The sequence below is a fragment of the Oncorhynchus mykiss genome, chromosome 10, assembly GCF_013265735.2.
Source record: "Oncorhynchus mykiss isolate Arlee chromosome 10, USDA_OmykA_1.1, whole genome shotgun sequence".
NCBI lineage: Eukaryota > Metazoa > Chordata > Actinopteri > Salmoniformes > Salmonidae > Oncorhynchus > Oncorhynchus mykiss.
Genome location: NC_048574.1, coordinates 14153345 through 14175792, shown reverse-complemented (window position 1 = coordinate 14175792; position 22448 = coordinate 14153345). Strand labels below are relative to the sequence as shown.

General features: G+C 41.5%; 1 protein-coding gene across 4 annotated transcripts in view; it reads right to left on the bottom strand.

Moving 5' to 3' along the window:
* Nucleotides 1-22448, bottom strand: part of LOC110533375 (long-chain-fatty-acid--CoA ligase 6) — a 95276-nt gene that overhangs the window by 34635 nt on the left and 38193 nt on the right. The window contains exons 1-2 of one of the 4 annotated variants that reach the window (XM_021617508.2): nucleotides 14413-14795; nucleotides 14003-14071 (exon numbers count right to left, since the gene is read on the bottom strand). The exons of 1 other annotated variant lie outside the window; for it this stretch is intronic. In XM_021617508.2, the coding sequence (XP_021473183.2) occupies nucleotides 14003-14071; nucleotides 14413-14458 (115 nt within the window). In that variant the 5' untranslated portion in view covers nucleotides 14459-14795. Of the gene's footprint in view, nucleotides 1-13528; nucleotides 13589-14002; nucleotides 14072-14412; nucleotides 14796-22448 lie in introns of those variants that run through there. 2 more of the 4 variants (XM_036989728.1, XM_021617509.2) reach the window with 2 other exon arrangements.

The window sequence follows — 22448 nt, the reverse complement described above, 5'->3', positions numbered from 1 at the left end:
TGTGGCAGGTTGGTGGACGGTTTAAATGCTGAATTTCTTTCTCCCGTCCTTAGTGGTGCGAGTCACACATAACAACACCGCACTGCCAATCAGATTCATTTCCTTGTTGTTCTTGGTTCACTATGCAGCAGAAATAGACCGCAGCAATGACAGTTACAGCAGCCACCGTGTGAAACCCTTCATCTACCAAAAGAGAACAGGCCACACTTCCTCTTCTGTCAAAACTGACAAGTATGAGTGTTTTTAACTACAGTACACACTATATATACACACACACACAAGTATGTGGACACCTCTTTAAATTAGTGGATTCGGTCATTTCAGCCACACCCGGTGCTGGCAGGTGTATAAAATCGAGCACACAGCCTTGCAATCTCCATAGACAAACATTGGTAGTAGAATGGCCTTACTGAAGAGCTCAGTGACATTCAACGTGGCACCGTCATAGGATGCCACCTTTCCAACAAGTCAATTCGTCAACTGTATGTGCTGTTATTGTGAAGTGGAAACGTCTAGGAGCAACACCGGCTCAGCCGTGAAGTGGTAGGCCATACATGCTCACAGAACGGGACCGCCGAGTGCTGAAGCACGTAAAAATCGCATGTCCTCGGTTGCAACACTCACTACTGAGTTCCAAAATGCCTTTGGAAGCAACGTCAGCACAAGAACTGTTCTTCAGGAGTTTCATGAAATGGGTTTACATGGCCGCACACAAGCGTAAGATCACCATATGCAATGCCAAGCGTTGGCTGGAGTGGTGCAAAGCTCACCGCCATTGGACTGGAGCAGTGGAAACACGTTCTCTGGAGTGATGAATCACGCTTCACCATCTGGTAATCCGATGGGCTAATCTAGGTTTGGTGGATGCCAGGGGAACGATACCTGCCCCAATGCATAGTGCCAACTGTAAAGTTTGATGGAGGAGGAATAACAGTCTGGGACTGGTTTTCATAGTTCGAGCAAGGCCCCTTAGTTCCAGTGAAGGGAAATATTTACACTACAGCATACAATGACATTCTAGACATTTCTGTGCTTACAACTTTGTGGCAACAGTTTGGGGAAGGGCCTTTCCTGTTTCAGCATGACAATTCCCCCGTGCACAAAACGAAGTCCATGCAGAAACGGTTTGTCGAGATCGGTGTGGAAGAACTTGACTGGTCAGCACAGAGCCCTGACCTCAACCCCATTGAACATCTTTGGGATGAATTGGAACGCCGACTGCAAGCCAGGCCTAATCGTCCAACATCAGTGCCTCACTAATGCTCCTGTGGCTGAATGGAAGCAAGTCACAGCAGCAATGTTCCAACATGTGCTTTTGATAAGAAGTTACATTGTGTGTCTGTCTTTATTGATTTGTCGAAGGCTTTTGACACCGTGGACCATGCTGTGTTAGTGCAAAGGTTAAAATGTTGTGGAATTACTGGTCATGCTCTAGATTGGTTTATAAATTACCTAGCAAATTGTACACAATGTATAATGGCATATGGTTGTAAATCCAGAGTCCATAGAATTGTGCTCAGGTGTTCCGCAAGGTTCTATTTTGGGCCCACTGTTGTTCATTTTGTATATCAACAACATTGGGGATCTTATTGAAACAGCAGATGTTAATTTTTATGCAGATGATACTGTTCTTTATTCAAGTGGTAGTAGTTTATCTTTAGCTTTTGAAAATGCCCAAAGAGCATTTAGCATCATACAACAGAATCTGCATGATTTAAAGCTGGTTGTCAATTCGGGTAAAACAAAATGCATGGTATTTTCAAATGCCAGGCATGTTAATAATCATGTCATTGCTCCATTAGCTGGACATACTATGGAGCAAGTTAAAGTGTACCGATATTTGGGCGTGTGGGTTGATGATAAGCTGAGCTTCACTGAGCATGTAGAGAACTTGATAAGGAAGCTCAAGCTGAAAATAGGTTTTTATTACCGGCATAAGGCTTGTTTTTCTTTTGAGGCCAGGAAGGAGCGGGGACGATGTACATTACTGGCGGTTTTATATTTTAGTGATGTTATATATATGCAGGCCTCAACCACTACCCTGAGAGCACTTGATTCAGTATAGCATGCAGCCCTCAGGATCATTACAAATCAAAAATGTCTAACACATCATTGTGATCTCTACAGCGCTGTTGGCTGGTTGTCATTGACCTTGTGTAGGCTTAAACACTGGTGGTATACACTGATTTATAAGGCCATATTGGGTCAAATGCCATTTTATCTCTGTTCTTTTTTAGTCAGGTTGGTAAATAAATATCAATTACGGTCCCATTCTCATTTGCTTCTAACAGTACCAAAAATTAGAACAGGTCATGGTAGAAATAGTTTTAGTAACTTAGCTCCGTGGTCCTGGAATTCTCTCCTGAACATTTAAAAATTGTATGATCTACTGTAGTTCCATTGGTGGAGTTTAAACACTTGATCGATGTATACAGTGCCTTGCGAAAGTATTCGGCCCCCTTGAACTTTGCGACCTTTTGCCACATTTCAGGCTTCAAACATAAAGATATAAAACTGTATTTTTTTGTGAAGAATCAACAACAAGTGGGACACAATCATGAAGTGGAACGACATTTATTGGATATTTCAAACTTTTTTAACAAATCAAAAACTGAAAAATTGGGCGTGCAAAATTATTCAGCCCCTTTACTTTCAGTGCAGCAAACTCTCTCCAGAAGTTCAGTGAGGATCTCTGAATGATCCAATGTTGACCTAAATGACTAATGATGATAAATACAATCCACCTGTGTGTAATCAAGTCTCCGTATAAATGCACCTGCACTGTGATAGTCTCAGAGGTCCGTTAAAAGCGCAGAGAGCATCATGAAGAACAAGGAACACACCAGGCAGGTCCGAGATACTGTTGTGAAGAAGTTTAAAGCCGGATTTGGATACAAAAAGATTTCCCAAGCTTTAAACATCCCAAGGAGCACTGTGCAAGCGATAATATTGAAATGGAAGGAGTATCAGACCACTGCAAATCTACCAAGACCTGGCCGTCCCTCTAAACTTTCAGCTCATACAAGGAGAAGACTGATCAGAGATGCAGCCAAGAGGCCCATGATCACTCTGGATGAACTGCAGAGATCTACAGCTGAGGTGGGAGACTCTGTCCATAGGACAACAATCAGTCGTATATTGCACAAATCTGGCCTTTATGGAAGAGTGGCAAGAAGAAAGCCATTTCTTAAAGATATCCATAAAAAGTGTCGTTTTAAGTTTGCCACAAGCCACCTGGGAGACACACCAAACATGTGGAAGAAGGTGCTCTGGTCAGATGAAACCAAAATGGAACTTTTTGGCAACAATGCAAAATGTTATGTTGGGCGTAAAAGCAACACAGCTGAATAACACCATCCCCACTGTCAAACATGGTGGTGGCAGCATCATGGTTTGGGCCTGCTTTTCTTCAGCAGGGACAGGGAAGATGGTTAAAATTGATGGGAAGATGGATGGAGCCAAATACAGGACCATTCTGGAAGAAAACCTGATGGAGTCTGCAAAAGACCTGAGACTGGGACGCAGATTTGTCTTCCAACAAGACAATGATCCAAAACATAAAGCAAAATCTACAATGGAATGGTTCAAAAATAAACATATCCAGGTGTTAGAATGGCCAAGTCAAAGTCCAGACCTGAATCCAATCGAGAATCTGTGGAAAGAACTGAAAACTGCTGTTCACAAATGCTCTCCATCCAACCTCACTGAGCTCGAGCTGTTTTGCAAGGAGGAATGGGAAAAAATTTCAGTCTCTCGATGTGCAAAACTGATAGAGACATACCCCAAGCGACTTACAGCTGTAATCGCAGCAAAAGGTGGCGCTACAAAGTATTAACTTAAGGGGGCTGAATAATTTTGCACACCCAATTTTTCAGTTTTTGATTTGTTAAAAAAGTTTGAAATATCCAATAAATGTCGTTCCACTTCATGATTGTGTCCCACTTGTTGTTGATTCTTCACAAAAAAATACAGTTTTATATCTTTATGTTTGAAGCCTGAAATGTGGCAAAAGGTCGCAAAGTTCAAGGGGGCCGAATACTTTCGCAAGGCACTGTATATCATAGAAGAGTGTAAATGTTTTTGGGCCAGCTGTTTTTAGTCAAGATGTAAAATGTTTTAGTTGTACTGTATGTGTGTTTTTATAGTTTTGTTTAATGTTGTGTTAGTGTATGTAAGTTTTGTTTAATGTTGTGTTAGTGTATGTAAGTTGTGTCTGAAACGTTGTTCCCCCTGCTGCTATTGGACCAGGTCTCTCTTGGAAAAGAGATGTTATCTCAATGAGAAAAACCTGTATAAATAAAGGTCAAATTAAAAATGTAAAAATCTGGTGTAAAGCCTTCCCAGAAGGGCAGAAGCTGTTATAGAAGCAAAAGGGGAACCAACTCCATATTAATGACCATGATTTTGGAATGAGATGTTCAACAAGCAGGTGTCCACTTATTTTTGGTCATGAGGTGTATGACCCTATCAGTACCCTCTCTGGGAAAGTTACAGAAAGGTTACAATAATAAGTAATGACGGTAATACTATTACTGCTCATAATGATATACGATGCCTGGTACAAAGGTTTGCTTTACGAGCAATGCCGTCAGGGGTCTGCCAAATAAAAATGTGATTTGCAAACATAAAAAAAAAACATGTATTTAAAAAATACACAAATTCTTCACATTTTCAAATACTATTTCGCTGAAAAAAATCAAATGAATGGTTAGGGTTAGGGACCTAGTGTTCAGCGAAATAACAACCCACTTCCCACGAGCCGGGTTGTAACAAAAACTCACACTCATTCTTATGTTTAAGAAATGTGTAGTATAGTGTTTGTGGCAGGCTTACAACGATGGCGAAAAAACAACATTTGAGATTGCGCTGACCCTGGTGCTAGAGGGGGTACTCAGCTGGATGTTGAATGTTTGAAGGGGTACGGGACTATAAAAAGTTTGGAAAACAATGCTTTACACAAACTGATTTCCACACTGCTATACTCATAGAAATAAGAATGAATAGAAAAGGCGTCTCCATTCAAGTCATTTGCCAGGGTTTGAGCTTCCAAGTCCATTCTATTCATTCTTATTTCTATGGCTTTATCATCCTCGCCTTCCTTGTTTCAGAGTATTATTATCATATAAGCTTAGGCCTAGAAGTTCAGTAGCTAAGGTTGTTGCTGTCCATTAGACCAGACGTTGACACCCAGAAGTGGCAGACAGCGGCGTCTGTCCGATATCCATCTCAGCCTTTTTCAGTCTTGATGAGGGTGAATTACACTGCCAGAGAGATCAAAGAGCAGAGCTACACCGGCCATCACACACACACACACACACACACACACACACACAGTCCATTGATACACATTATTTACATATGGCTACCCTGCCAAGAGAGCATGTAAAAGTCAAACAGATCTAAAACATGATGTGTGAATCTATTGCCACAGCGGGATGATGGTGTCATGTGACCTAGCCACAGCTTCCTTGTCCAGAGTGTCTGTCGAGGCCCATTGGGGTTAAGTTGTGTTGTTATAGAGGAAAACATCAGTCTTGTTTTAATACTGTACCTTGGGAAAGTATCCAGAACCACTGATTTTTTTCTACATTTTGCTACATTACAGCCTTATTCTAAAATGGATTAAATTAATTCTACACACAATATCCCATAATGACAAAGTGAAAACAGGTTTTCAGACATTTTTCTCTCAAAAGACACCAGAAATATCACACTGGCATAAGTATTCAGACCCTTTGCTATGAAACTCAAAATTGAGCTCAGGTGCATCCTGTTTAAATGTATCATCCTTGAGATGTTTCTAAAACTTGATTGGAGTCCACCCGTAGTAAATTTAAATTATTGGGCATTATTTGAAAAGGCACCCACAGTTGACAGTGCACGTCAGAGCAAAAACCAAGCCATGAGGTCAAAGGAATTGTCCATAGAGCTCCGAGACAGGATTGCACAGATCTTGGTAAGGCACCAAAAAATCTGCAGCATTGAATGTCCAAGAACACAGTTGCCTCCATCATTCTTAAATGGAAGAAGTTTGGAACCATCAAGACTCGTCCTAGAGTTAGCCGCCCGGCTAAACTCAGCAATCAGGGGAGAAGGACCTTGGTCAAGGAGGTAACCAAGAACCCAATGGTCGCTCTGAAAAAGCTCCAGAGTTCCTCTGTGGAGATGGGAGAACCTTCCAGAAGAACAACCATCTCTGCAGCACTCCACCAATAAGGCCTTTATAGTGGAGTGGCCAGACAGAAGCCACTCCTCAGTAAAAGGCACATGACAGCCCGCTTGGAGTTTGCGAAAAGGCACCTAATGGACTCTCAGACCATGAGAAACAAGATTCTCTGGTCTGATGAAACCAAGATTGTACTCTTTGGCATGAATGCCAAGCGTCACATCTGGAGGAGACCTGGCACCATCCCTACGGTGCAGCATGGTGGTGGCAGCATCACGCTGTGGGGATGTTATTCAGCGGCAGGGACTTGGAGACTAGTCAGGATCGAGGGGAAGATAAACGGAGCAAAGTACAGAGAGATCATTGATGAAAACCTGCTCCAGAGAGCTCAGGACAAGTCTCTGAATGTCCTTGAGTGGCCAACCAGAGCACAGACTTGAACCCGATCAAACATCTCTGGAGAGACCTGAAAATAGCTGTGCAGTGATGCTCCCCATCCAACCTGACAGAGCTTGAGAGGATTTGCAGAGAAGAATGGGAGAAACTCCCCAAACACAGGCGTGCCAAGCTTGTAGCGTCATACCCAAGAAGTCTCAAGGCTGTAATCGCTGCCAAAGGTGCTTTAGCAAAGTACTGAGTAAAGGGTCTGAATACTTATGTTAATGTTATATCAGTTATTTATTTTTAATACATCTGCAAAAAAAAATAATAATAATGTTTTCTCATTATGGGGTGAACTGTATATATTGCTCCTTTGCTACATTAACCAGTGACACAGCTATACAGACCCTGGCAGGGAGACTCCTCCTGGTCCCAAATGGCATCCTGTTCCCTTTCATTTCCCACCACTTTTGACCAGGGCCTATAGGGCTCTGTTCAAAAGTAGTGAACTATATAGGATATAGGGTGCCATTTGGAACACACTCTGAGTTCATACATGCTGGTGTGATTTCTGGGTTACAACCGTCCCCGATGAGCCTGCCTGGCCACACTGTCGCCGAGGGAGAGGGGATGCCTGCTGATACCAGGCGAGTGAGCGAGACTGTGCACATGACTGCATGTTGTGCATGTGAATGCATGAGATTGTGTGTGCTACTGTCAACGTGTGTGGCGGAGGAGATGCTCTGTAGTAGCCTGGGGGATATGAATGAAAGTCAGCATGTGCGTGCTTGCGTGCGTGTTAGCTGTAGGCTACATGTGGCAGCAGGACCACAGGCGTTGGCTGGCAGGATGTGAGGTGTGAGTAACGTGGCAGAGGGGGAAGAACATGGGAAGCATAAAGGGAATACACAGTAGGTCACACATTTGCTTTCATTGAATGGGCAATCAGAGACACACATGCCATACGCTCCCTTCCTGTTGCTCTGCAAAGCTTACAGTACATAGCTTAGCATCTGTGGTAACAATAGAGCAGAGGGAAATGTCAAACTCTACTGCAAAGGTACGTGTAGATATAGGCTAGTCCTGGGCTAGTTGAATCGAACACGCTAGCCTGAAGAATGGGTACATGATTGAACAACACGGGCATCCTGGTCCATCTCAGGAGATCACATTGTGCTTCATTGTCTGTGTGTCAATGTATTATTCATTCTAATTACACCAAACTAGCTGACACTATTGAGGCTATTGATTTCAAGGTAGAGCCATTAAAGGCTCTGGTCTGGGGAAGTCTACCCACCTCAACACAAACACCAGTCAACCTGCTGTTCAGTGCTTGTTTAGCAGTTGTTTCAATGGCCATTGAGTTCAGTAACATACTGAACACGAAACACCACAGACAAACAGGCCAGAATTAATCACAGGAATATGGATTGATGATGTCACTACATGTCTACTTATGTCCTTGTTACAATGTCATGTAAAGTCACAACATTAGTCATCACATTGTAGCATCCCTGTAACAATGCGTATGCAATGGAAAGCATTCACAAAATCTTGGTGAGAGACTTTATAGGCCTAATAGTATATTAGAGAAAGATTTTCATCTAACTGTTGACTGAACCTTTCCACTGAAACAGGGTAGCATAATGTGATGTGTCCCAGTCTGCTCCACCCCAGAGTTGATGGATGCCTTCCGAGCACTAAGTGGTAACACAACATAACCTGTGTGAGGCTACGATACCTGTCCCGTTGTGACCGGTAGAGGCTATCTGAGGAGCCATATCAACCTGAGACTAGGCCAGGCTAAACGTTGTCCAGGTAGGATACAAAAGTAAAATACCCAATCAACCTTTGAGGAAGTCAAGTCCCCCAGTTGGAGAGTAAGAAAGCTTGGATGTAAACAAGGGGCTAACAGTTGAAGACCCTTCCCCTTAATGATGGCAGCCCATCATCGTCATTAGACTATCGCCGGAGTGTATCTGTATCAGGGTTAGAGGGTTAGCCTATCCTCTCATCCAATAGGGAATGTCTGTTCTCTGCACTTTGTCCTATAGTAACCCAGCCTTACACTAAGCTACTGGAGGATCACTCACAGGTCAAAGCCAGATATATTTAGCCCAGGAAGAGTACTACTGTACTGGGTACAGGGCAGCTGAAGAGCTGCTCAGCATCATCCTCAACAATAACGACCTTGATCAGATGGACCAATCACAGAAGTCGCCTTACCCAGCCTTATTTGTGTTATTCGGGACACTGAGCTCAAGATCTCTGTGGCTGGAGGGGTACACAGACAGCGAGATATACATTAGTTTCCTTTATTTAATTCCCACCCTAAGGCAGCAGATACACTGTAAACCCCTAGTCATTTTTATTAAAATACTTATAGTAAGTTGCACTCAAAATCAATTAAAAGTCATTATTACTTAAAATGTGTATGTGGTACTGACTCAAAACTAAACGAGAAGTCACACCAACAATTTTTTTTAAAGATATGATAACAAATTAACTTTTTTCCAAGCATGCTCTACTGCAGGTAGATTTAAAAAATACATGTTTTTGATATCTGTGTTTCTGCATGTACATGGCGTGATTGATTGAATAAATGTTATGCTACACAAAGATAAATATATTTTTTCTAAACTAATCCAATCACTAAATTTTTGCACCCGTTACTGAAATGGTTGTTCTAGTTTAAATGGCTTAGGTAGTTTCCTCCCACTGTTCTAAGTTAGATACTCCCCATCCCGGATCTGGGAGCGTAATCATCGACTGACACTAATTAGAATAACGCAACAGACATAAATATTACTAGAAAATATTCCTATTCATGAAAATCACAAGTGAAATATACTGAGACACAGCTTAGCCTTTTGTTAATCACCCTGTCATCTCAGATTTTCAAAAATATGCTTTACAGCCAAAGCAAGACAAGCATTTGTGTAAGTTTATCGATAGCCTAGCATAGCATTATGTCCAGCTAGCAGCAGGTAACTTGGTCACGAAAATCAGAAAAGCAATCAAATTAAATCGTTTACCTTTGATGAGCTTCGGATGTTTTCACTCACGAGACTCCCAGTTAGATAGCCAATGTTCATTTTTTCCCAAAAAAATATTTTTGTAGGCGAAATAGCTCCGTTTGTTCTTCACGTTTGGCTGAGAAATCGAACGGAAATTACGGTGACGAAAACACCGAAAAATATTCCAAATTAGCTCCATAATGTTGACAGAAACATGGCAAATGTTGTTTATAATCAATCTTCAAGGTGTTTTTCGAATATCTATTCGATAATATATTAACCGGAACAATTGGTTTTTCAGTAGGACCGATTGGAAAAATGGCTACCTCTGTATTTTAGGCGAGAATCACTCTGAGAGCCATCAGGTGACCACTTACACTGTAAAGGTTTTCCTCCTCTTCTTCTGAAGAGGAGAGGCGAGAAGGATCGGAGGACCAATATGCGGCGTGGTAAGTGTCCATGGTTCTTTTAATAAGAAATAGTACACATGAACACCTGAATACAAAAGCAATAAACGTGGAACGAACGAAAACCAAAACAGTACCGTGTGGTGAAAAACACAGACACGGAAACAAACACCCACCAACAAACAGTGAAACCCAGGCTACCTAAGTATGATTCTCAATCAGAGACAACTAATGACACCTGCCTCTGATTGAGAACCATACTAGGCCGAAACATAGAAATCCCAAAATCATAGAAAAACAAACATAGACTGCCCACCCCAACTCACGCCCTGACCATACTAAATAATGACAAAACAAAGGAAATAAAGGTCAGAACGTGACATACACAATGTAGCCACTTACGGGTATTCTTCAACATAAATGCGTAAAACTACGTCACAATGCTGTAGACACCTTGGGGAATACGTAGAAAAAAGTAATCTGGTTGATAGCCCATTCACTGCTCAATAGGGACGCATTGGAACGCAGAGCTTTCAAAACATGAGGCACTTCCGGATTGGATTTTTCTCAGGCTTTCGCCTGCAATATCAGTTCTGTTATACTCACAGAAAATATTTTTACAGTTTTGGAAACTTTAGAGTGTTTTCTATCCTAAGCTGTCAATTATATGCATATTCTAGCATCTTGTCCTAACAAAATATCCCGTTTACTTTGAGTACGTTATTTTTCAAAAAATGAAAATACTGCCCCCTAGTCACAACAGGTTCTTAACCCTGGCAGTCATCAATGCAGGTTGTGGGTGAATACAAATTTAAACTCTTGGAAAGCCTAACAAATCCAATAGGAATCACTTTGAAGCCAGCATAATGGGATTTACAGTTAGGGATGCAAAATGTTGGTAGATTTTCCAGGTTTTTCAGAAATCCTGGTTGGAAAATTACTGGAAATGTTTTTGGGAAAGTTGGTGGAATTTTGAATCCTACTTACAGGCCTGATGTGGGCTGTAAACTATGAGTTTCAGTCGACTGTATAAGGCCTTATGATATATGTAATGCTTCAATTATATCGATAACATTTGCCTAGGAGCTCACTTGGTGAAGGCCACATAACTGAAATTCAATGAATTTAACAACCATGTCTCTGTCACAAAAAAATACACTCATGGGTGGTAATTCCACAATTCAATCGAAAGGGATACTGGGAAATTATTGGAGGCCTGGCTCCAATATCTTACAATTTTTTTTATTAGTATTACTCATATCAAATTAGTACTACTCAATTCAGCTATTTAAGTTTAACACATTTTTTTTAGGTAATTGGTTTCCTCAAAACTTTGAGTAGCCAGAACTTATCCGGTTTTACTGTGTAGAGTCCACTTAGTTAATTTTCCATACATGTACTGTTTCTTTCCTTTTGAAATCAATTTTTATTTGTCACATGCGCCGAATACAACAGGTATGTTGTACACCTTACTGTAAAATGCTTACTTACATGCCCTTAACCTACAAAGCAGTTTTAAGAAATATATTTACTCACTAAATAAACAAAAGAAATGTAGCTAGGCCCACTGTATCTTTGGTTACTGTTCATGCACCCTACCGGTAGCTCAAGGGTTGTGAATGGAAGGTGTAGGGTTGACCTCAGAGGCTTAAATCAAGGGGGAGGAACACACCATGCACACTTGGCCTGAGTCCCGCCCCCTCTCCCCATCTGCAGAGAGTACCCAGCAATAAGCCTCTGCTGCCATGAGATTAAGGCCTGTTAGCTCTTTCTCTCTCCCTCCCTCCCTCCCTCCCTTCCTCCCCCCTCTCTCTCCCTCCCTTCCTTCCTCCCTCCCTCCCCCTCTCTCTCTCTCCCTCCCTCCCTTCCTCCCCCCTCTCTCTCCCTTCCTTCCTTCCTTCCTCCCTCCCCCTCTCTCTCGCTCACTCTCTCCCTTCCTCCCTACCACAGTGTCACCTCTGCAGGTTCACAACCACTTTAAGCCCATTGTATGCATGCTGCGCACATCCACACCTTCCATGCCACACGAGGAGGAAAAGCAGCAGCACTAATAAGGGAACAGGGCACACTAGCTTCTCGTGGTGTACACTTAAAGGAGTGCTGAAACGCATCTGACTGTATCAGATTTCCCAATTGACTTCTACAAACCTATGATTACACTCAGCGAGGACTGCGAGGGGGTAAAGGAGAAACGCGTTTGGCCTAGTTTGTGCCTGGTTGGCCACCGTATCACACCACCCTGAGCAGACGCTGCAGCTACTCTCGCTCTCTCCCCCATCCTCCCTCCCACTCCCTAAACCCAGAGTGCCTCCCTTCCTACAGAAAATCACACATGTCGTTTTACAAACTGTATACTATAGTACTGAGTACATGCACACATCTACAGACAAACGCACACACATACAAACAAGCAGGAGTTTGTTTGTATGTGGGTGCGTTTGTCTGTAGATGTGTGCATGTACTCAGTACTGTAGTATACAGTCTGTAAAACGACATGTGTGATTTTCTGTAGGAAGGGGATGTCAGGCAATGCTTTTTAAGAGTGATCTAATGAAACCCAGTAAAGCATGTGATGAATCAGGAGAGGACGTAACCCTTGTTCAGTACTTTCCGTTTGGTCAATGTAGTCCAATATATGTGATGGATTTTTATGAGGTTACATAAATATGAATATGAACCTGTTAATTAAGCAATAAGGCCTGGGAGTGTGTGGTATATACCACAGCTAAAGGCTGTTCTTAGGCACAATGCAACGCAGAATGCCTAGAAACAGCCCTTAGACGTGGTATATTGGCAATATACCATAAACCCCTGAGGTGCCTTATTGCTATTATAAACTGTTTACCAATGGAATTAGAGCAGTACAAATAAATGTTTGGTCATACCCGTATTATAGGTCTGACATAACATAATGTAAATGAACACCTCATGTATATAGTAGTAGCATAGCCTACTGTACAGAGCTTGATATTATGTACACTTTGATTGCAATGTTCCTAAATTACATAGACAACACTTAACTACCACTGGTAGGCCTGTAATATTACTTCATACAGCCTAGAAAGGTTTCATGATGACTTAAAAGGTAAGCTAATTGAGAAATGCAGCCTACAATGTTCAGAAAATACAGAATTTTGGCAAAACGTTTCAACTGAGACGCACATATGCTTTCTCAGTCTGTGATGAGTGGAGCATGTGTCTTGTCCTGTAAATTATTGAGAGGGGAAAAAGAATAGGTTTACCTGTGTAGTACCTCAGATGTTAAAACAATGCATTATGCATGACGAGGAGTAGCATTTGACAGCGTACAATGGCTGTAAAGTAAACGTTGAGAACGCAACAGAAGTACTGGCCTTAGGCTTGTCTACTTTATATTTTGGGCACGAGGTTACTATAGATCAAACATGCTGATATGTTGAGTATATGCCCAAATGTATTTTAAAATGGTCACATTTTACCCCATGCCCCTGACTGGCGGAATAAAACTGTTTTACAGACCGTTACTCCAGAGAGTGCTAAATATGCTCGGACTGGATGCAGTGTTTCAGGACCCTCACCATTGAACAGCTCCTTCCAATCAGACAAGACCGCTTCAGCGCGTGAAGGTGCACGTCACACTATGGCAGGGGTAGATTTAGAAGCAAACATTCATCGGCAACCACTGTGCCACGTCGCAATAAAGACATATCCTACATTCAATTATGGCTTGCAAAATATACAATATTTTGTTCTATTTATATCTGTCTGACTGTCTGATAATTGCTTACATTTACAACGATGCATGCTAGTATCAGTCATTGAGTCACTGATAGGCAACATGCAGTTGCTAGGTGGTTTTCATTACGCAGAGATAGCGTACCCTATAGTAGGCTATTTATTGCACATTACCTTAGCCTGCCGACAATACTTTTTCATTTTGAAGCATGTCATGTGGAATAACTTCGTATACAGAATAGGCTACCGTAAATATGTATAATTCATTAAAACACAAAATAATATCTAGGCCTAAGTGAAGAAAAAAATGTACCGACCCATTTGTCGTATGCGTAGAATTTTGGCGTTATGGTATGCTATGATCTTGCCCATGTCATGCCATATGCCTGTAATTGCAAAGCCGGATTAGAATAAAATCGTTGTTCTGTGAAGATGTCCAAAAAACTGGTGTTGCCTATTATTAAGAGTAGTTCATCAAATAGGTTACGTTATAGTGGTGCACACCCTGTCAGAACGGCAGGTAAGCACATAAAGATAACCTTTCCAAGAGGCATTCCTCGTAGGCCGGACGCGAATAACTGTATCCAGAAAATGTATTCATATCATGCAGGCCACTCTATAGGCTATTCTAAATATGGAAACTGCACCCGTAAAAATAATTTACATGCAATACATGGCACCTGCTATTCTATGGTGAACATAATGAATGAAAATATATGAAACTCACCTAATATAATCCAGATAGACCCAGAGATCAGAACGAAGGCAAGCATTCCTTTCTCATTGAGTCTGCTGTCGCAGCACACAGCCCGGTGCAAGAGCCTACAACTGCAGCATCGACTGCAGTACAAGCCGGCAATCTGGGAGATTATGAGAACCAACGAGTAATACTGGGCTACTGCGAGCCAGTCAATACAGCGTGCAACGTCCAACCGGTTACAGGAGCCTATTTGCCTTGGAGAGCATAAATGAGTATAGGTGCACACGAGAAGATAAGAAAAATGCCTCCTCAAATATGAACGAATACAAATCCTCCTGGACTATATATTTTATATAACCTCTAGGTAGTCTATAGGCTGCCCTTCGCAACGGCCTACCCACTGAAATTAAAGGGTTTAGCCTGCGTCAGAGGGGAGATGCGCGAGTAGCAAGGTTATGCAGGGATAATTGTAAGGGTGACTATAGCGGTAGGCTGTTATAGCGGGCTATTTCTTTTCTTTCTTTTTTATTCACTACACGAATACATTTATTTTACCAACATGCAAGGCAGCATGGGTGCTGTGTATAAACGCGTTAACAGACCAAATTGATGTTTGATTTTTGTACATGATTAGATTTAGATAATGTTCATGATGATGTTTGATAATAGTTCTGTGTAGTCTCTGTCCTGTAATAGATGTAGCCTACATATCGGCATTTTATTATCGGGAGGTATATCGCCTAGGCTACAGTGGGCTATGCAAGTCATAGCGGATTCTAGAGTTGGGTTTACTAGGTACATTTCAGTAAATTTGCTAATTCACAATTCCCCAAGAGTGAGATGGGTTGGAGATACACTTGTCACGTGACATGACACTACCCCTGAATTAACATCACCTTGAAAATTCACCCTACACAGCAAGGGGAGTGCCCATCCCTTCTGCTGCTGCTGATGTAACCTCATCTATAGGCAATTGCCACAGCCATGGCCGGCCCTGGGCATAAGCGACATAGGCGGTCGGCTTGGGCCCCCCGCAGTTAGTGGGCCCCGACCCCCTAACTCAGTCGGGTCTCAATTTACTGTTAGGCGTTAGAATAGTAGAATACACAAGGTGCAATTTATACATTTGGTTTTGCATCAGCAGTTTTCCTCTTGCTATGTCAGTCAAACTGTAATTTGTTCTCTCTGCCCCATGGTAAAACAAGAGTCATGGCATGAAATGAGTTGTACAATTAGAACATTTTCCCTCTGACTCATGGCAAAATGTGTAGAATTGCAGATAACTTGCTTTAAAACGGCAACATTTAGTCTACGCCCCAAGGCAACATGTGTAGAATTTGCAGGAAATTAAAGTACTTTTTTTTCCTCTCCACCAACAAGAGGTGGGCCACTAAAATGTTTTGCACGCAAGGTGCGGGGCCGCAACAAAATCTTGTTTAGGGCCACCAAAAGGCTAAAGCCTGTCCTCCGCACAGGCATGTAAACCTGGGATATCTACCATTCAAATCTTTCTTTAGTGGGAGTGACCATATAATTCTATAGGCGTGACCTACTGAGTCTAGTATTCGTCATCATTTAATTTTAGCGAATCACACAACTGTGAGGCGTGGCTCTGTGCTTGTTGTGTGCTAGCACGTTCATGTCCTAGTCGGAACTAAGTAACTCCGACCTGCTAACTGGTTGAACGCGGAAAGTCTGAAATTTCAGAGTTTCCTAGTTTCAACTTGCACATGAACGCGTCATTAGTGCATGGAGGAGGGTTAGGGGGAAGAGTGTGGGAGATGATTGTTTGGCAGATTAAGTCCATTAAACCAATGCGGCACCTGGAGTTTCTCCCGGCTCTCTGCTAACGAAAACCAAGTTTGACGCGTTGGTCCGACACTCTTCGTGTATTACGGCTGCTGCAACGTCAAATGTGCGTGACCATTTGATAGGACCGCACACAGAGATACATTTCTACTTCTTGGCTTGTCATACATAGATCATACTGTAGCCTATTTTATACAACTGGTTAATTTCGACACCATTTTGAGTAGGCCTAGCCTAAACATGCTCTAGGGATGTGATTATTGTTTGGATAACCTTGTATGCTATCATGTATTGATTATATTATTTAAAAATAATAATTCTATATATGTTTTCACTCTTTATGTGATGCACAATGCAGAGAACACTGGAATAATAATTATCATTTAATTACCATAGGGAATTATTGTAATGTTTGTTTATGTGTCACACCATACTGTAGCCTATTTTACACAACTGGTTAATTTCGACACCATTTTGAGTAGGCCTAGCCTAGCCTACACATGCTCTAGGGATGTGATTATTGTTTGGATAACCTTATATGCTATCATGTATTGATTATATTATTTAAAAATAATAATTCTATATATTTTTTCACTCTTTATGTGATGCGCAATGCAGAGAACACTGGAAGAATAATTATAATTTAATTACCATAGGGAATTATTGTAATGTTTGTTTATGTTTATGTTTATGTTTTTTTATGTGTCAATTAATCCCATAAGGGATGGGTTGTCAATTGGCAATTTGACACGGAAATAACATTTCATTCATTCATTGTACCCATTGTATGTTTTGTTTTGTTTGTTTTGAGAGGACACATTATGAGCAACCTTAGAAACTTCTTGGAGGAAGTCTCCTAAGGGAGCCGGGGAGGGAGCCATGGAAGGGAGACGTAATTGCCCTATTGTGGTATCAAGTGGGTCATGGTCAGGACCTCCCATCTGTCATGTTCTGTCGTGCCACCAGCCACACGCTTCTTCTCCTCCCTCCGCAGAAAATACAAACATGGCCACTTTAAACATGTTAAACAAAGGCAGGCAACCAGATCACACAGGTGAATGAATACTGTTTGCATCCCAAATGGTACCCGATTTCCTTTATAGTGCACTACTTTTGATCAAATGTCCATAGGGCTCTGGGAGAAAGTAGTGCACTACTTTTGATCAAATGTCTATAGGGCTCTGGTATAAAGTAGTGCATGTCACGACTTCTACCGAAGGTGGCTCCTCTCCCTGTTCGGGCGGCGGTCGGCGTTGCCGGTCTACTAGCCATCACCGATCCCTTTTTCCTTTTCTGTTTGTTTTGTCTTTGGTTCCTGTTCACACCTCGTTTCATTTGCGTTAATTTCTGTATGTATAATTGTAACCTGTTGCCTGCCTAAGTTTGTGCGGGATGAGTCTTTTATTGTTATGTGCTTGGTTGGATTGACCGTTGATTGTTTTCACAGTTACGTAAAGTGTATGAGTGTCGGAACTTTGTTTGTTCCTCCGTGCGTTTTGCACGGGTTCTCTGTTTAACGGGCCTTATTTGGTAAAAGACCATGTCCATATTATGGCAAGAACAAAGAGAAATAACAATCCATCAATACTTTAAAACATGAAGGTCAGTCAATACAGAACATTTCAAGAACTTTGACAGTTTCTTCAAGTGCAGTCGCAAAAACCATCAAGCACTATGATGAAACTGGCTCTCAAGAGGTCTGCCACAGGAAAGGAAGACCCAGAGTTCCCTCTGCTACAAAGGATAAGTTCATTAGAGTTACCAGCCTCAGAAATTGCAGCCCAAATAAATGTTTCACAGAGTTCAAGTAACAGACACATCTCAACATCAACTGTTCAGAGGAGATTGCATGAATCAGGCCTTCATTGTCAAATTGCTACAAAGAAACCAACACTAAAGGACACCAAGAAAGACAATTTTTTGGTTCCAACTGCCATGTCCTTGTGAGACACAGAGTAGGTGAACGGATGATCTCTGCATGTGTGGTTCCCACCGTGAAGCATAGAGGAGGAGAAGGTGTGATGGTGTGGGGGTGCTTTGCTGGTTACACTGTTGGTGATTCATTTAGAATTCAAGGCACACTTAAACAGCATGGCTACCACAGCATTCTGCAGTGATACGCCATCCCATCTGGTTTGCGCTTAGTGGGACTATCAATTGTTTTTAAAAAGGACAATGACCCATCACACCTCCAGGCTGTGTAAGGGCTATTTGACCAAGAAGGAGAGTGATGGAGTGCTGCATCAGATGACCTGGCCTCCACAATCACATAACCTCAACCCAATTGAGATGGTTTTGGATAAGTCAGACCGCAGAGTGAAGGAAAAGCTGCCAACAAGTGCTCAGCATATGTGGGAACTCCTTCAAGACTGTTGTAAAAACATTACAGGTGCAGCTGGTTGAGAGTATGCCAAGAGTGTGCAAAGCTGTCATCAAGGAAAAGGGTGGCTACTTTGAAGAATCTCAAATATAAAATAGATTAAGATTTTTCGGTTACTACGTGATTCCTTATGTGTTGATGTCTTCACTATTATTCTACAATCTAGAAAATAGTTTTAAAAAAGAACCCTGGAATGAGTAGGTGTGTCCAAACTTTTGACTGGTACTGTATATATACAGTTGAACTCGGAAGCTTACATACTCTTAGGTTGGAGTCATTACAACTCGCTTTTCAACCACTCCACAAATTTATTGTTAACAAACTATAGTTCTGGCAAGTCAGTTAGGACATCTACTTTGTGCATGACACAAGTCAACAACTGTTTACAGACAGATTATTTCACTTATAATTCACTGTATCACAATTCCAGTTGGTCAGAAGTTTACATACACTAAGTTGACAGTGCCCTTAACAGCTTGGAAAATTCCAGAAAATGATGTCATGGCATTATAAGCTTCTGATTGGCTAATTGACATCATTTGAGTCAATTGGCGGTGTACCTGTGGATGTATTTCAAGGCCTACCTTCAAACTCAGTGCCTCTTTGCTTGACATCATGGGAAAATCAAAAGAAATCAGCCAAGACCTCAGAAATAAAATTGTAGACCTCCACAAGTCTGGTTCATCTTTGGGAGCAATTTCCAAGCGCCTGAAGGTACCACGTTCATCTGTACAAACAATAGTATGCAAGTATAAACACCATGGGACCACGCAGCCAACATACCACCCAGGAAAGAGAGGCATTCTGTCTCCTAGAGATGAATGTACTTTGGTGCGAAAAGTGCAAATCAATCCCAGAAAAACAGCTAAGGACCTTGTGAAGATGCTGGATGAAAAAGGTACAAAAGTATCTATATCCACAGTAAAACGAGTCCTATATCGACATAACCTGAAAGGCCGCTCAGCATAGAAGAAGCCACTGCTCCAAAATCACCATGAGAACATCAGACTACGGTTTGCAACTGCACATGGGGACAAAGATTGTACTTTTTGGAGAAATCGTCTGATGAAACAAAAATATAACTTTTTGGCCATAATGACCATCGTTCTGTTTGGGAGAAAAAGGGGGATACTTGCAAGCCAAAGAACACCATCCCAACCGTGACGCACGGGGGTGGCAGCATCATGTTGTGGGGGTGTTTTGCTGCAGGAGGGACTTGTGGACTTCACAAAATAGATGGCATCACGAGGGAAGAAAATTATGTGGATATATTGAAGAAACATCTCAAGACATCAGTCAGGAAGTTAAAGCTTGGTCTCAAATGGGTCTTCCAAATGGACAATGACCCCAAGCATACTTTCAAAGTTGTAGCAAAATGGCTTAAGGACAACAAAGTCAAGGTATTGGAGTGGCCATAACAAAGCCCTGACCTCAATCCTATAGAACATTTCTGGGCAGAACTGAAAAAGCATGTGCAAGCAAGGAGGCCTACAAACCTGACTAAGTTACACCAGCTCTGTCAGGAGGAATGGGCCAACGTTCACCCAATTTATTTTGGGAAGCTTGTGGAAGGCTTCCCGAAACGTTTGACCCAAGTTAAACTATTTAAAGGCAATGCTACCAAATACAAATTGAGTGTATGTAAACTTTTGACCCACTGGGAATGTGATGAAAGAAATAAAAGCTGAAATAAATCATTCTAGACATACACTAACGGTCACAAGTTTTAGAGCTCATACTCAAAGTGAGTTTCTTTATTTGTACAATGTAGAAAATGGTACATCTACATCCATAACACATATGGAATCATGTAGTAACCCAAAAAATGTTAAACAAATCAAAGTATTTTATATTTGAGATTCTTCAAATTGCCACCCTTTGCATTGATGACAGCTTTGCACACTCTTGGCATTCTCTCAACCAGCTTCACCTGGAATGCTTTTCCAACAGTCTTGAAGGAGTTCCCACTTGTTGGCTGCTTTTCCTTAACTCTGCGGTCTGACTCATCCCAAACCATCTGAAATTGTTTGGGGTCGGGGGATTGTGGAGGCCAGGTCATCTGATACAGCACTCCATCACTCTTCTTCTTGGTCAAATAGCCCTTACACAGCCTGGAGGTATGTTTTGGGTCATCGTCCTGTTGAAAGACAAATGATAGTCCCACTAACCACAAACCAGATGGGATGGCGTATCGCTACAGAATGCTGTGGTAGCCATGCTGGTTAAGTGTGCCTTGAATTCTAGATCAATCAGACAGTGTCACCAGCAAAGCACCGCCACACCATAACAACTCCTCCTCCATGCTTTAAGGTGGGAACCACACATGCAGAGATCATTCATTCACCCACACCGCATCTCACAAAGACACAGTTGGAAGCAAAAATCTCCAATTTGGACTCCAGATCAAAGGACAATTTCCACCGGTCTAATGTCCATTGCTTCTTGGCCCAAGCAAGTCTTTTCTTATTATTGGTGTCCTTTAGTAGTTGTTTCTTTACAGCAATTTGAATATGAAGGCCTGATTCACACAGTCTCCTCTGAACAGTTGATGTTGAGATGTGTCTGTTACTTGAACTCTGTGAAGCAATTATTTGGGCTGCAATTCTGAAGCTGGTAACTCTAATGAACTTACCCTCTGCAGCAGGGTCTTCCATTCCTTTTGCGGTCCTCATGAGAGCCAGTTCATCATAGTGCTTGATGTTTTTTTTGCGACTGCACTTGAAGAAACTTTCAACGTCCTGAAATGTTCCGTATTGACTGACCTTCATGTCTTAAATGATGGACTGTCGTTTCTCTTTGTTTATTTGAGCTGTTCTTACCATAATATGGACTTTGGTCTTTTACCAAATAGGGCTATCTTATGTATCAAATGCATTAAGGAAAGAAATTCCAAAACTTTAAGAAGGCACACCTGTTAATTGAAATGCATTCCAGGTGATTACCTCATGAAACTGGTTGAGAGAATGCCAAGAGTGTGCAAAGCTGTCATCAAGGCAAAGGGTGGCTATTTGAAAAATCTCAAATCTAAAATATATTTTGATTCATTTAACACTTTTTTGGTTACTATATGATTCCATATGTGTTATTTCATAGTTTTGATGTCTACACTATTTTTCCACAACGTAGAAAATAGTAAAAATAAAGAAAAACCCTTGAATGAGTAGTTGTTCTAAAACTTTTGACCGGATATTCGTGATATTTGTTTCGTCTAAATTACACTAACTTAGAGTGGCATGGAAATCCGATGACATTGCTAAAGTAGGCAAATCATTTGTCGTAAACATCTTTGCCATATTATGATGTAGCCATATTGACAAGAGATGTAAATATTTCTATTGCTAGCGAAGTTCATCAAAAATAGCTAGCAATGCTAATGTTAGCTAGCTAAAATACTGTGGTCCCCTCAAAGAAGCTAACCACCTGCAATTTTACATATTTTGGCATGGGGCAGAGAAAAATGTGCAGTTTTATTGCAACTCTCATGTTATTCTACACATTTTGCCATGAGGCTGAGAGAACATTTAGCATTTTAAAGCTAACTAAAGCTAAAATGTAGGTGTGTTGACTGTGAAAATGGCACTGGATTATGATACATCTTGTTTGCTAAATTAACAAATGAAACATTCAGTGGCATATGCCTCACTGCAGTCATATTTGTGGCTTGTTGGGGTGGCTTTCAGTTAGTTATTTTTGTCAAAACCATCCTGTGATAGTGAATATCATTCCAGGTAATCTGTTGTATTTCATCAAATCTGACTAACCCAGTGCACTGCTTGTTTTGAATTATATCTGATGGTGTTTGCATGTTCAGGTAAAAAGACAAATACTATCCCGTTTGGAACACTGACAAGTAAAGAGTGTAATTTTTTACATT